Genomic DNA, 15,533 nt, shown 5'->3' with positions numbered 1-15,533 from the left:
GTTGATGTGTGGACCCGGGACCCCTAGTGGACACGTCCCTGTTACTGTGTGATATGTGATTTATTGTGACCTTTTATAAACACACATGGGCAACACCACACAAACATCCAGAGACAAAAGCACAAAATCAGATGACGTTTCATGGTGTATATTTTATTAACCGCACAGTGCACACTTTATGAACAGCAGAAGAAGAGGCATCACCATGCGATAGGGCAGAGATATAGCTTATATTAACAGATTGGTTTAGGGAGATTAACAGCATGCCGTCAAGAACCCATTGGTAATGTCCAGCGAGTATAGAAAGTGTTAATATAGAAATGTTTGATCAAAATATCAGTTTGAAACAGTTGATTTGGGTTATTGTCCAACATGGTTGAAGTTAGAAGAGCGATTAAATAAAGAAAACATGGACAAATTTCAGTGATTAGTTCAAAGATTTTGTTGCCTTTTCACTCGTCTTGCAGTCATTGGCTGCCGGGCATGTTTAACAGTTTCTCTAAACCCTTAAATCTGGAAAACAAACAGAAGAAGAAACAGAAGAGCACGGAGAGATGGTCAGAGTTCCGGAAAGCACCAAGAAACAAAAAAAAAAAAAACGGTTTTAAAACCGGTTCTCATCCCAAGAGAAGCGAGCGGTGAGACCAGCAGGGAGTCAACGGAGGACAGAATGAGGGCAGAGCAGTCATGATTTGGTGAGCATTAAGAGACAGGAGGAGGAGGAGGAGGGGCGGGACAGGAAGGAGAACGAAAGCTTACTTGTACTTTGCAGTCATGACGGTTTCCGACGCCACACTTTTGCCCACGGTCTTTGCTCCGGACTCCAGAGCGGTCCACACAGCAGAGACGCCTTGAGATAGGACATGTTAGACATGTTAGGACATGTTAGACATGTTAGAACAAAGCTTGTGATTAATCAAAATGGCTACTGTATACTAGTACTTGTACTATTTCCCCTTGGGGATCAATAAAAGTATCTGTTATATCTATTATATCTGTCTGTCTATCTATCTACTAAAAAACAGCTGCCGTTTTAAAAGACATACTCCATCTTCATCCAAGACCATAACACCTGTGCCAGTTTTCCCCTGTGATTGACAACCAGTGTAGCCAATCAAAACTGGCGACTCCAGCAGCCCTCCCCTGGGCTGAGACAAGGTCATGAATTGTATAGTTTCAACAAAAAAGCAATTTCCATGACTCTCACTTCCTACGAGTGGTTTTAGTCTCCAGAGCAAGAAGAATAAGAAGAACCAGAAGAACGAACAACAAAGAAAAGGAGAATGAAGAATTTGACCAATTAAAATCCGATCCATTTAACGGACACAGATATGCCTCAACCAGAAGTCCCCCGCCCCCTATCTTCCCCCTCTGGCCCAATAACGGTCTCCTGTCTCCATTCCCGATAACCTCGTCCTGCCAGTCCCCCAGGAACGCGCCTGGGGCCCCTACCCTGTAGGCTGGTGACGGCCACCAGCTTGGCCCCGTCCATGCTGGAGGCCTGGCCGTCCTTGCTCTTCTTCAGGCTCTCCGGGATCAGCTTGGAGCCGTGCTTCTTCACGTGGGGCGCCAGCCGCTCGCCCACCGCCTCCGCCACCGTGCTCACGCCGTTCACTGGAGGTACCGCACACACACACAGAGAGAGAGAGAGAGAGAGAGAGAGAGAGAGAGAGAGAGAGAGAGAGAGAGAGAGAGAGAGAGAGAGAGAGAGAGAGAGAGAGAGAGAGAGAGAGAGAGAGAGAGAGAGAGAGAGAGAGAGAGAGAGAGAGAGAGAGAGAGAAGGGAGTATCTTGTGAACTTCAAAGGTCAGATTTCCCTTCTTTGACATATGAGGGGGGGGGGTCATGTATGCTACGTAACGCGAGTATAGGAGCGGGCGGGATAGTAGGAGTCCGAACTGCAACGTCCACCCTATACACACGCAAGCAAGATGCACAACGCTGATTAAAATTCATGCCCAATGTATCTCAGGAGTCACCGTAAGTTGCTATGAATAAAAGTCTGCTAAATTAACAATTAAAAGTCAATATGGGTGTGGAAATAATTAAAAAAAAACGTCCCTGATTCTTTACAGTACGAGAAGCAAAGTTTGTACTATATTTGAGTGTATTACAAATAAATCTTTCATTAACGGTCGGGATCATCCATCCCAGTGAGTGTGAATGTGATTGGTCGACACACGCTTCCACGGTGACGCGTGGTGGTGGGGGGGGGGGGGGGGTGGTGGTGGTGCGTACCCAGGAAGCGGCTGACCCGGGCGGCGCCCCCGGTGGCCTGCTGGGCGGCCTGCAGGCCCTTGGTGACCTTGGGGCTGATCTCGGCGGGGGTCTCCTCGGGGGTCATGTTGGTGCGCAGCTTGGTGGCTCCCTTGTGGACGGCCTTCCCCGTGGCCTCCGCGCCGCGCAGGAACTCCTTGCTCAGCCACGACGCCCCTGGAGGGACGCAGCGGGTGGCGGCCGTTAGCATGGCAGCCGTTAGCAGTTAGCATGGCAGCCGTTAGCATGGCAGCCGTTAGCATGGCAGCCGTTAGCAGCAGTTAGCATGGCAGCCGTTAGCATGGCAGACATTAGCAGTTAGCATGGCAGCCGTTAGCATGGCAGCCGTTAGCAGTTAGCATGGCAGCCGTTAGCATGGCAGCCGTTAGCAGTTAGCATGGCAGTCGTTAGCATGGCAGACATTAGCAGTTTGCATGGCAGTCGTTAGCATGGCAGTCGTTAGCATGGCAGCCGTTAGCAGTTAGCATGGCAGCCGATAGCATGGCAGCCGTTAGCATGGCAGCCGTTAGCATGGCAGCCGTTAGCATGGCAGCCGTTAGCATGGCAGCCGATCGTGGTTAGCAGTTAAAATGGCAAACGTGTGCAGAGGAACGTGACCGATTATTCTCTTCCTTAAGACATTTTTTACATTCTGAATGTCTGATGTAAAGGGGGGTAAAATGTGTGGCTCTAAAACGTGTTATGCTTCACAATGTAGAGCAGCTCACTCTAGTGGTCGAAGCTGGTAGTGCAGTTGGACAAGCTGCATACTAAAGGTAATGGTTCGTAAACAGAATGTTAATGAATAAAGACAGGTCATTCACACACACACACACACACACACACACATATACACACACACACACACACACACACAAACCTGACAAGATATGTTGGGCCATCTTTTCGCTCCACTCAGGAAGTGGGAGTTTCTCCTCTCCGGTCACGATGAGTGGGGCCACCTCCTCCTCCTCCTGCTCCTCCTCCAACGGTCCGAGGGGGACTTTGTCGCTCAGGTTGATGACCTCTGACCTCTCACCCTCGACTGGAACCTGCCGAGGGTATCGATACGAAGAAGACATCCACAATTCACACATTTCCGTGTAGTTGATGATTGACTGTGTGAACCCTAGTTAGTTTTAACAACACGTTTTTTTCCTCATTATTTTGGAAATTGGCCGTTTACTTTTGCTGCATACATTCTTAACGTTGAAGCATTATTCACAGCCCTCCCACACACCACGCAACACGAAATCAAGGTGCAGAGTGGAGTCGAAGAGGTTAAAGACATCATGTTAAACACCTGCTGAGAATGTCCCCCCCCGCCACAACCCATTAGATTCGAGTCTTTCAGATTGCATTTCAGCCCGACATATCAGGACAACCTGTAAAAGATATAAATGGGGAACCAAAGGAGACGGAAAATAACAAAGAAGTCAGTGGCCATCTTTGTTTCCGTCAAGGATTTATGCTGACATTTTCAGGTGTAGCGTGATAAAAGTATAGATTGAATGCTGTAAGTCACAGGCTAATACCCTTTCCTGCGGAGTGAGAAGGGACTCTATCCTGAGAAAAGCATCGAAATGGCTTAGAAACCGGCATCAGATTTATGACACGTCGTGAGGGAGAGCAAACGTTCCCACGAGCAAATTCTACACATTTAACAGCCACCGTGAGTTGTACAGGAAGCTGTCAATCAAGCTACAGGAGGTGTGTGTGCGGTTGTGAACGCGTTAACCAATCCTAAGAGGGCCTCCCTTGGGTACTGCTCACAAATTATCCAAAGTCACGTCACGTCCACTCGCGCTGGCCGACCTCCCCCTGGGAGAGGAGGGTTAACCTGTGGGAGAATGTACGCCCGGCGGCGCTCGCCCAGCGGAACCCTATCACGCGCGGCGGCGCCTGCTTTGTTCGGCGGCTGCTTTGTGTGCTCGCTGCTTAGTTCAACACACGCAGGTGCCCTGCTTTGTCTCTCCCCGTGTGCTGTTCATCGCACCCGCACTCGCTGCCGGTGCAACTCTCGGTTGTTGACTAGATATCATTTGAAAGTGAGCCTGTTTGCTCGGGCCTAACCACATCGGACAAATCTGGCGCAATACTCTATGGCCGATGTTTATGTCAGGATAGAGTCCGATTAGACTTCATGAGAGATAGTTCTTGCCCCGTAAGTCGGCCATTTTGGCGGGAAATGGAAACGAGTCACAAAGTACAAAAATCTGTCAATTCGGGGACTTGTCTTCTACCTGAATCTCATAGGAATAGTGTGGGATGAGCCCCGTTGACTTACAATAAATACTTATATCGTGCTACACTCGAAAATGTAAAAAGTAGTTTGTTTTGCCTTTGAGTGGACATGGCTTGACAATTTGGGGGCGTAGACCTCTTAGGATTGGTCACTTTCAACGTGACCAATCATAACACAACACAAACATTAAAAAAAAAAGTAAACTACGAAATCTACCTTCTGGGGCCTCCTAGGGGTGAACTTGTCATGCACGGCTTAGTGCTTCTTACGCACTCACCTGGACCCGGAGTTCCACGAGCTGCGCCAGGACGTCTTTGAACAGCTCCCGGTGGGCGTCGGGGAGTTCTGTGGACAGCACGATGCCCACGTAGGAGCCCGGGGTGGCCCTCAGCGTGTCCGGGAACATGTAGATCCCGGAGCTGGCCAATAGGACGGGGGTGTCTGCCGCCAGCGGGTAGAGCCAGTCGCACACCTTAGAACGCAAAGGAAGCGGGGGAGAAATGTTAAGTCCTGCACCACCTCGGACGCATCTAAACTTAACAGGAGCGTGGACGACAAACGCTAGCAAACTGTAGTATAGTTTAGTATTCCCCAGTCAATTTGAGAGTTCATTGATTCCAATCGGGGAAATGGAAGTTAATACATTAATCTGATGGACGTCAAGGAACATTGAGGTCGATGACAATAAATGGGCGAGCAGAGTGTGTGAGCACATCTTGTGTTAACGGGTAAATGGAGTGCATTTAAAAACAGAGCTTTTCTAACCAGTGGCCACTCAAAAGCACTTTACAACATAGCCTAACAAACAGCCATTCATGCACACATTCACACACCGACAGCGATGTCAACCACGCAGGGCGACAGCCAGCTCGTCGGGAGCAGTCCGGGTGAGGGCGTCTCGCTCTGGGAACACCTTGACACCGAGCCACCGGGGGGGGGGGGGATCAAACTAGCCACCTTCCGGTTACCAGTTAAACCCGCTCTACCTCCTGAGCCACATGCCGCTGTGTTGTACGTTGGGGGTCACACATTGTGGCACGGTCCCCATTATCATCCATTATAGCCCCCCCCCCCCCACCGGTATTATCATTCTAATGACTGCTTCCCATAGAGTGAGCGAGGGCAGCGGCGGTATGCCGGCTGAAAGACACGCCGCAGCGAGGGGCAGAGCGGAACAACACAAGTGCCGAGTCATGTGTATTAAGAGACCATTGTGCTAGCGGACCACAGCACTGGGCAGGGTCGGACCACCGCGGGACAGGGACCGGGGGGGGGGGGGGGGGGCGGGGGGAGTATGCTTATGTCATGGGGTCGCACCAGTACAGTGCAGACACCCAGTCATCATAGACACTGAATGTCAGCGCTATCGTCACCAAGACCGACATGTTTGGAATACTGTGATCTCCTCCTCCTCTCTCTCCTCTCTGATACAGGGGTTCAAAGAAGCTTATCAAGGCGTTTAATATTAATCCACATTTGGTTGACATAATGGCTAATAGCAACTGTACTACTCTATTTTATTCATGTAACCAACAGACGCGGATATGATCTGTTGATTCCAAGATAAGTCACGGGGCTATTGACATTGTATCAACACATGCAGGCACCACTGCTTCCCACTAGTGCTGATTAGACCATATTATTTAGATAATTCATTCAACAAATCATTATTTACATAATGATTAATTAAATTGTCTCACTTGAGTGGTTGGCACATTCTGCATAACAGATTCACCCTCAAGACCTAACAATGAGTGTGATGATTATTGTTATGAAGTCAGACATTTTGAATTCCCCATTCAGGATACTATCCATCTCCTTAGTTTAATATACTATCTATATTTGATGTTGTCACTGGGAGACTTGTTCACTGAATGAGGTCACTGGAAAACCAAAACTATTAACCATAGAAACCAACAGCTGGTTGACTATCATTTAAATACCACAAAGGGTGTTCACACCTATAGCCCTGGTTTCTGTAGCCCTGGAGGCTATCGAAACTATTCAACACACACACGCATCTTACGTGAAGGTAGGCTGCGGAGGGCTTCTCCTTGCCGGTGGCCGCTGGAGAACGTTCCTCGTCACACCTGAAGATGCGCAGGTACCCCGGCTGTAACAGGGAGCTGACCTGGCCGTCTGGAGCCACGAAGAACATCTGCACCCCCGCAGGAATGAAAACCAGCTCCTGGCCCACCCGTCCACACAGGGCCCCGGGCCCCTGCCCCCACAACACGCCGCCCGCGCTCCCGATCAGGCTCTGGTGGCCCTCGCCGGGCCGCGGGGTGTACGCCGGGGGCTGGTCCCCGGACACCAGGGGTCTGGGGGGTAGAGAGGGGAGGTCGGAGGTCGAACTCCCGGCAGTAAAAATGCTGTCTTGGGCTGGCAGTACTAGCTCCGTAAACGAGGAGGTCTGAGCGAGCGCCGCCGGAATGCTAGGGTAGAGACAGCGCTGTTGGGGTTCCAGGGTGTCCACTCCGGCCGGGAGAGGTTCCATGGAGACCCTGCTCCTCTGGGCCTCAGTCGTCTGCTTCGTGGTCTCCAGGTCGGCTAGATGCAGCTTCAGGTTCTTGAGAACACCGCCCATCTTCTGCTGGAGCTGTCTGGCGGCGTCCCAGTGGGGGCCTTGGTGCCGCTCGCCGTTCGTGGGGATCTCCAGTCCCTGGTTGAGGTGCTGTCTGCCCCGCCGGTAATACTCCAGGCCCTCGGTCCTTTTACCGGCGTCCTCTGCCCCCCGTCCCTGGCTCAGACAGTGAAACGCCAACTCGTACTGGTCCTTGACCAGCAGCAGCTCAGCAGGCTGTTGGGCCATGCTGACAACCAGTGATTACCTGGGCAAAGACGTCAGAGAAAACACGTTGATCTTAGTTAACAGTAAATATTCCAAGTGGAAGAATTGAGGAAACGCCGAATTAAACTCAACGCCTACGACGATTTAAAAGTGCTGTTCAGGTGTGTCCAGTACAGAAGCAGGCGGGGTAGTGAATAATGAGCCATGGGGACAGGAATCCGCCAGTGTCCCGACCTGGTCTTACCTGAACAACCAGGTGGGAGCGGCATGCAGGCAGCGCGTTTTAAATATAGCTGTTCAGCATCACCGTGGCCCTGACACGGAGGTTCAAATGTAGGCGGATTATAACTAGCAACTCAAAGAAAAAAGTTCAAGTATCTCAACGGGTCATACCTTAGGCTTTGTAGACCGCTACCACCGACAAAAATGCAGAACCAAGTATTAAACGAGTTGGCTGATTGTTGCCTGTAGTTTCATGCCCGCGCCTGGTCGTTGTGGAGTCCCGTTGACAGACAGCGCTCTGCTGTAGCCCCGGAGTCACCATGGGTTGACGTTACGTAGTGTGACTACTAGATGGCGTCATCGAGCAATTATTTCTGTCAGTCCTTCAGCCCTTGCTTGAAGGGCATTGAAGAAAGTCATATCTCTGTATAAAAAGCTGAAACTGGCAAGACTTCTTGAAGACTTTTTAAAAAATGTATACCAAAGAGTTTAATTTCCAAAACTAATAATAGGCTAATACATGCTAATACATGCCATTAAAGAGCTGGTTGAGAGATTCGGTCAATGCAAAATAGCTGTATGATATTTTTCCATCATATGCAGCCGATTAAGGAATGGTTTTAAAGTTTAGATTTGTGAGCATCACTTAGTCAGGTTTTCCCCCATAATTATCCCGACCTGGCATTAGCCTAAACAAATGTATTCATTACCATGCTTAATATCTGAGCACGAAACCTGTCAAGTACACGGTTGAGGAATAATAACCACAATAAGTCTCAGGCCAATAATGGTAAAATTATGATTGACCAACAGTATCAGCAAGAGGAAGTGACTGAAGGACAAAGGATGAGGGCAATATTGTTTAATAGACATGATGCTGTGTACAGTCCATCCCATGGCAGGCACATGTAAAAAAGTTTAAAAATCAGTTGACCACTGGCCACCAAAACATAGGCCGACACGTACACAAGTTAACAATTCTATAAACTACCCTTCGGTTAGAAAGTTAACAATTTAGAATCTACATTAAAAGAATTAGATTTTTAAAAACACACAAAAATAAAAAGCCGTTAGTGCTATGAGTGTGCACTCTCTGGAGAGCCGCAACAGGTCTGTGAGCAATGCATTATGGGAAAGGCAGAGTGGTGGGTGGAGTCATCAGTGAAACACTACCATACCTGAGGAGAATACAAAAGCCTTAATACAGCATACAAGGGGCTGGATCACAATGACATTCATTTAAATAGAGAATACAAGAAGACTGAATCTTGAATTCAAATAAGACAAGGGGGGGAAATTAAAAGCAACGTATGATCCTACTTGGAGCTCTTGTACTTCCCGCGGACGGCCTGCTGGGGATGGCTCTCTGCACTGAAGTGGATCCGGTGGAGGTCCTTCAGGCAGGGTACGATGTCCTCCAGGCTGTACCCGGTGAACTCCTCCAAGGAGTCCGGCTGCAGAGACCACGACAACAGTCAGAAACATTGAAGTGCAAGACATAGCCTTAAAGGGGTTTGAGAAGCCAAGCACATGAATCAACATCACGTTTGGGTGACCCTTACCCACAAGCGCCTGCTCAGGGTGTAGTTGGCCAGGCAGTAGGCTGCGGCGGCCACCAGCGACGGGGGAAAGGTTACGAGCATCTCCATATCCAGCAAACTCAACTCTGCCACATACTGAAAGAGACAAATTAGACATTTATTTGAGATCTTGCATCAAGAATTGATATGTAGATGTTGGGGGATGATAACTTTGAACCCTTTATTATACAACTTGACTGCCCAAAGTCAAGTGATTTTAAACTCCCCCTTGTTAGCCGCCTATATCCTCTGCTGGCCCCAATCAGGACCCTCCAGTTAACAAGTGCAGACTCTTCAAAAGAACCAGACACGCTGAACTGCCTCCCTGAGAGAGGGGGGCGCTCACCAGGCTGAGGTGGGTTGTCTTGGAGCAGACCCCCTGGATGGTGATGAAGAGGCGGAGGAACTGGTAGGCAGTGGGCACAGTCATGTTGAAGGCCAACACCTTCAGGAACAGCACCTCCATGTGCACCAGCTGCTTCTGGTCGTAGGTGCCGTCCGTGATGTACACAAAGTCCTCCATCTCCGGAGGGTAGATCTCCTCGTATTTCCTGCAGCACAGACGTGGAGCACCTTTAAAGCTCAGGCTTCTGAAGGCAGCTGTTCATTTCAAATTTCACTTAATGCAACTGTCATGCAGTATTTCAAATCCCTGAGCCGGAGACAGGGCCCAAAGCCATTGATATTTCCCGGGAATAAGTAATGCCTTTACAATTCCAAAACCCACTATTAAAGCAAAGTCTGGGTTGAATTAGTTCACCTAGAGTCTGCATGGCCTCCCCTACACCCCTCGTTTACACTTATTGTATGTCCTTTCACTTAAGACATAACTTTGCATTGTGTAGCATCTTATCCTAGCTATCCTTCTATACATGGACTGGGCTAACCTGCGATTGTTAGTGCTTGGCACTTGTTTCTATGAACATCCTTACTGTTCACACAGATAAGTTTCCCTTCTAAAAAATGTACTCAATTTAAGTCGCTTTTGATAAGTGTGCCAAATGTCACAAATGTAAAGCAATGATTTCAAAGGAACCAAGAGCACATGTCAACTAGTCCACTAGGGCCTGCAGCACCCCCATCAGGTCACGGGGGGGGGGGGGGGGGGGGTCCTTACGCGGCCAGCAGCAGGGCCACCGTGCCGACCAGCTGCAGCTTGGCGCGCTTCACCGACGTGGTGTAGGACAGGAAGCGGTCCAGGTAGCTGACAGCCAGGTGGCTGGTCTCCGCGCAGAGCTTGTACTCTTCCGCCACCTCCGCCAGCCAGTCAACCAGCACCACCCGCATGCAGCCTGTGATCTCAGGGTGGTTGTGCATGTAGTTCCTCCGGGGCCGCAGCTTGGCCTGTGGGACACAGCGCAGAGAAAGACAAGCGGTCAGGGTATGAAGAACAGTACTGAATATAAACGCAGCCCTAAAAGACTCGACTTCAGGGCTCCCCAGGATGTTCCGGTGAGCCCCCCACCCCCTTAAAGTCAAGTCGTCGCTCATCTTCCTGGCGGGAGGTAGACAACGATTTACCTCCAACTGTGGCAAGAGTCAGACAGCATTGCAGTGAACACTTATGGTGTTCCTGACGGATGACATTCAAAACCCAAAACCACGGCGTACTTCTCTCCCCCTCAGGTGCAGGTAAATATCTCCTGTGTACTCCGGGACACAGAGCTCATCCTGCACGGCCCGGGGCTCCTCTACCAGTGACTGCATGGACGTGTCCGCGCATGAGTCTGCAGAGAACAAAAAACACGCTTTAAAAAAAAAAAAGTACAATATATAAAGTTCATTAAAACTTAACAATGGTAGAGGCTTTAATGAGGCCCAGAGCAGCCTCACTTGTACTCAGGTCCAGGAAGAGACGGAAGTCTCTATGCTGGAGGGCGGCATGGCTCTCCTCCAGCAGGCTGGAGTCGACGGCGTCCATGTCCTCCACAGAGGCAGGGACGACCACACTCTGCTCCTCAATGTACACCGCATAGCCAGGGCACCCGGCGAGGCCAGTGTTCATGGAGCTGGCCGGGAAGGAACATTGTTCTCCCTTTGAGAAAGATGCGGACAATAAATCAGAAAAAAAGAGTTTAAGTTTAAGAATATTAAATATACATACAAAAACAAGACTACTGAAGCAATACTGACCAGGGGCATTCGGCTGTGTTGTTCATTTTCTGTCAGGACACCAAGCACTGTTCTTTGCTTCATCTTCTGCACCATCGCCATCTCCGTTTTTGTGAAGGCCGAACCATTCTCTTGGTTGGTGTAGGTGCCAACGTGGCTGGTCACGCCGAAACTCTACAGAACAGGTGTCAAGTAAAGACGCACGCATAGTTCAAACTTCGTGTAGACATCGTGTAGTCCTGGTTTATAGTGCACATGCTCAAGAGCGCGATTGCAATGAGTCGCCCCAGATTCGGTACAAGGCGACATGGATTGGTGGTTTAATTTGGCGTATAACGAACAAACGTCAAAAGCAGCGGATTGGAAAATGGAATGCAGCCCAAAAAAGGAGCATCGCTGCCATGGGAACATTTACTACAGTCCTGCAATCAGCCAATTAAAAATCACATTTTGTTCGACAGTTGTACACTCCTGCATCTTTAAAGTCATCAAGAGTCATAGTAACTTTAAAAAAAACTTACCATGATGTAATTTGACTCCTTAGGTTTCCAACCGGGAACGTGACGATTAAGCACTTTCTAACGATAACCTGGCCGGGTTAACGTTATAAAATCTGAATTAATACCGCTAAGGTAGCAGGAGTAGGCTTGCGGGTCACTAGCTGTTGCTTTCCTGGGTATCCGAGCTGTCACTTGGGGTATTTTCTGGCTGTCAGGCGAGTTTATGATATTGACTAGACTGTTGATGAGCTATTTATCAGCTGATTCTACCGACCTAATTATCCAATCACGTTCAACTACGCAGCAAAACAGGCTTGTGATTGGAGCGCGGTTTCAGTGACCGCCCTGAACTCTTAATTAGACTTAACGACGTAAACCGTGTGAGAATGACGCGCAATCAATGAAAATCCGTTTGCTGGGAGGTCGTTCGGGGTTACAGAGCAAATGCTAATCGTATTGCGTATTATATCGTATTATATGTTTAGCTTACTTTGAAAGCTCCTACTACTGTGACATATGTTGTTATGTTACTTGAACATAAATGTAATCATATTCTAAGGACCGTAAGCCATATGCCTACATTATTCTTGCCCTTAGAAAGCCGAGTAGACTACAGCATTATCAACCGGGCAGGTTCAGTTTGGCAGTGTTTAAATTTGGAACCACCGTTTTCCTAACATCCTGCAATTTGTGTAACACATTAGATTACTGCGCTGCTTAATTTGGTTGTTTGTTTTTTTGTAACCTGATGAATAACACAGATGGATTTTTGCATAAGATTACGCATCAATACTCTACGCTGTTCCTCCTGCCTGTGTGCCACCATGAATAACGTACATTTCCATCCCCCAAACAGTCTCGACAGTGACACACACATTTCAGAGAGCTGCGTGCCTATCATTCTAAAGAAAGTGATATGGGAGACAGGCAGGGTGATACAGTATGGAGAGGCTGGGCTGTGGCTTCTGCTCCGGTGGAGATGGCAGATAGACAGGCTGCTATTTTCTGTTCTTGAAAGGAAATCCATATCTGTTCACGCTCTACTGAGAGAGGAGACACACACACAGATTCACAGATGCACACACACACACACACACACACACACACACACACACACACACACACACTAGACACACGCACAGACACACACACACACACACACACACACACACACATATACAGACACACACATACACAGACACACAGATTCACACACACACACACACACACACACACACACACACACACACACACACACACACACACACACATGCACACACACACACACACACACACACACAGACGGTAAATCCACTTGCAGACCAATATACCAAAGATGGAAAGTACCCTTACTTAAACCTTATAAAATGTTCCTGTGTAGTTCAATAGATGGAACATAGTTCAATGGTCAGTGCTTTGATTGGATAAACGCATTCATCACATGACACGTCATTGGAACAATTCAGGCCTTTTACTTTTTCTACATACATTCTTATTTTATTCCACTTAGTTTTTTAAGTGATGCATTCAACTACCATTTGAGAGGAAACCAGGCCTATATTCGAACTGGATCAGGTGTAGTTTAACTAACAGGCTGAACTGGAACGTCTTTCCACACTTTAACATGAACTAGACGCTGTTGCAATATACTGTATGTACAACCGTACATTGTGGACATCAACGTTCATGTTCATGTTTTTATCAAATGTTGTTTTTGTGGGACATTGTTCTTGATAGTCGCCAAGTGCTTTTCCACCACGGAAATGTTCCCATACACAAACACACACACACACACACACACACACACACACACACACACACACACACACGGACACTGACAAACATCCACACAATCCTCCCTTCTCACTCTCTCTTTTGCTCTCTGTTATGCTCTCCCACACACACCATCACATTAACACACATACTCTCACACACACACACACACACACACACACACACATATACTCTCACACACACACACACACACACACACACACACACACACATCCATGGGGTGCGTTGGCAGATGCAGATTGTGTGTGACAGTGACGGGGGGGGGGCGGGCAGGGTCATCCCATTAGCCCGATGCAGCTCTGCTGACAGCCTGCAGCCCAGGTGCACCTCTGACGGCAGAGACGCAGACCCCGCCTGACTACAGGTCAAACCATCCATGCATCAGCAATCATCCGTCCATCCACACGCACACCCCTCTATCCATCCACCATACCCTTTCATCAATCATCCATCCACCCAATCATCCTACCCTTTCATCTGACCTGTCATCCACCCCTCCACACATCTTTCCATCCATCCATCCGTCCCAGGTATGCAGGGTTATGTAATATGCATGCGATGCATCATTAAAATACTGTCAAAACACAACATTGAGGCACAGATAATTAATCAAAGACGAGGCTAACTACAGTTATTTTCAACAGGGCATCACCAGAGACACACATGCACGCACACACGCACACACACATACACACACAATCGATGTGGCCCAATTTGAGCAGTGCAACTCTGTATAATCTCACTGCATGCGGGGCAACAATGGGGCCACAAACCTTTGATGAAAGTTTTATTGTTGACTATTTCTGAAAGGGGATGGCTTTCGTTCTCTTTTCTCATTCTTAAATATTCAGCTGTTTCTTTTGCGTGTGTGTGTGTGTGTGTGTGTGTGTGTGTGTGCGTATGAGTGTGTGTTTCCCTCTGTTCTTTCAAGGTTCCCCCTTGACCACTATGATTAAACTCCTCTGAGCATGAAACGCTCAATCTTCGGACCTCATGAATAAAACATTTTCTAAGCAAGGACATTTATTTTGTCTTTTTTTTTTTTTGCACAATTACTGCGAGTCAAACTTTGGGCTCCGCTAATGTATTCAAATTATTCATTTATATATTCAAATATGACTTTGAGGACAACGTTGTCTTTCTCCTCTGTAGTGAATTTAGATTGCCGTCTTCTAAGGCGATCCATGTCCTTTGTAGCTGTGGGAATAAGGCTTTAGTTCCATGTTCATGGGCTTTGGCAAGTTATGGTGATGAAATATGATATTTATCCTGCAACACAGTGTCTTCAATATAATATTAACAGGAGCGACCACCGCACTTTCAATGAGCACAGATTCAATGTGAATGATATAACTAGGGGGATGCAACAAGAAAACACGTACACACACACACACAATGTTGCGTCCCGAATGATATGCTATCAGGACATAATATTATATATTATATATATTTCAGGTCATGTGTAACAGTGTTGGGGCTAGGGTAAATCTATCAAATAATAAATAAACAAAATCCGAGTAGTGATTTTGTGAATCAATACAGTAGTGAAAGCAACAGATCGAGATTCTTAATTGTATTGATATTTTCAAACGTCGATGGATGTTACTCGCGCAGGCATCGACTATCCCCACCTCGTTATCCTTTGTACACATGCTTGCATCTAATTGGTATTCCCTGCAAAGACTAACCTGTCAGTCGCTGAAACGGTGGCAACATATGAGTGTCGTGTGTGTCTATGTGGGCGTGCACTTTCGCGTGTGCATGTTTGTGTTTGTGTGTGTGTGTGTGTGTGTGTGTGTGTGTGTGTGTGTGTGTGTGTCCATCTGCTACTGTCTAGTCTTGGCGTGTAGCTCATTTCCCCTTTTGGGACCCCTGGTTCTTGCAGGAACGTCTTGACTGCCAGGCCACTGTCACCACAAGAGCATCTTTAATATGTGTATGAAACGGCTTCCTGTCACAGCACACTGGACAGCGGAGGAGGGCTACGGCTGTCCGGGTGAGAGGAGGGGCGTGGATATAGCATGTGACAGATAT

At 48.1% G+C, this 15,533-nt stretch overlaps 2 protein-coding genes across 2 annotated transcripts in view; both read right to left on the bottom strand.

Moving 5' to 3' along the window:
• Positions 1–467: 467 nt before the first annotated feature.
• Positions 468–7,312, bottom strand: LOC311371308 (spartin-like; the record flags this gene model as incomplete). Its single annotated transcript, XM_084489462.1, has 7 exons — positions 468–513; positions 760–850; positions 1,453–1,614; positions 2,238–2,432; positions 3,136–3,307; positions 4,778–4,972; positions 6,527–7,312. The coding sequence occupies 7 exons, from the start codon at positions 7,310–7,312 to the stop codon at positions 468–470; spliced, it is 1,647 nt and encodes a 548-aa protein (XP_084345588.1).
• A 1,327-nt stretch (positions 7,313–8,639) lies between these two features.
• The window catches only part of LOC311371309 (cyclin-A1-like), a gene marked incomplete at both ends in the record, with an annotated part of 8,656 nt that continues 1,762 nt past the window's right edge, over positions 8,640–15,533 (bottom strand). Inside the window, 8 exons of the mRNA XM_084489463.1 lie at positions 8,640–8,691; positions 8,834–8,967; positions 9,076–9,189; positions 9,440–9,644; positions 10,211–10,437; positions 10,705–10,820; positions 10,927–11,128; positions 11,227–11,379. Coding sequence (XP_084345589.1) covers positions 8,640–8,691; positions 8,834–8,967; positions 9,076–9,189; positions 9,440–9,644; positions 10,211–10,437; positions 10,705–10,820; positions 10,927–11,128; positions 11,227–11,379 — 1,203 coding nt within the window. The remainder of the gene's footprint in view (positions 8,692–8,833; positions 8,968–9,075; positions 9,190–9,439; positions 9,645–10,210; positions 10,438–10,704; positions 10,821–10,926; positions 11,129–11,226; positions 11,380–15,533) is intronic.

Source organism: Micromesistius poutassou (genome assembly GCF_964030765.1).
Source record: "Micromesistius poutassou genome assembly, contig: SCAFFOLD_4259, whole genome shotgun sequence".
NCBI classification, from domain to species: domain Eukaryota; kingdom Metazoa; phylum Chordata; class Actinopteri; order Gadiformes; family Gadidae; genus Micromesistius; species Micromesistius poutassou.
This window is presented reverse-complemented; position numbering and strand designations above follow the sequence as displayed.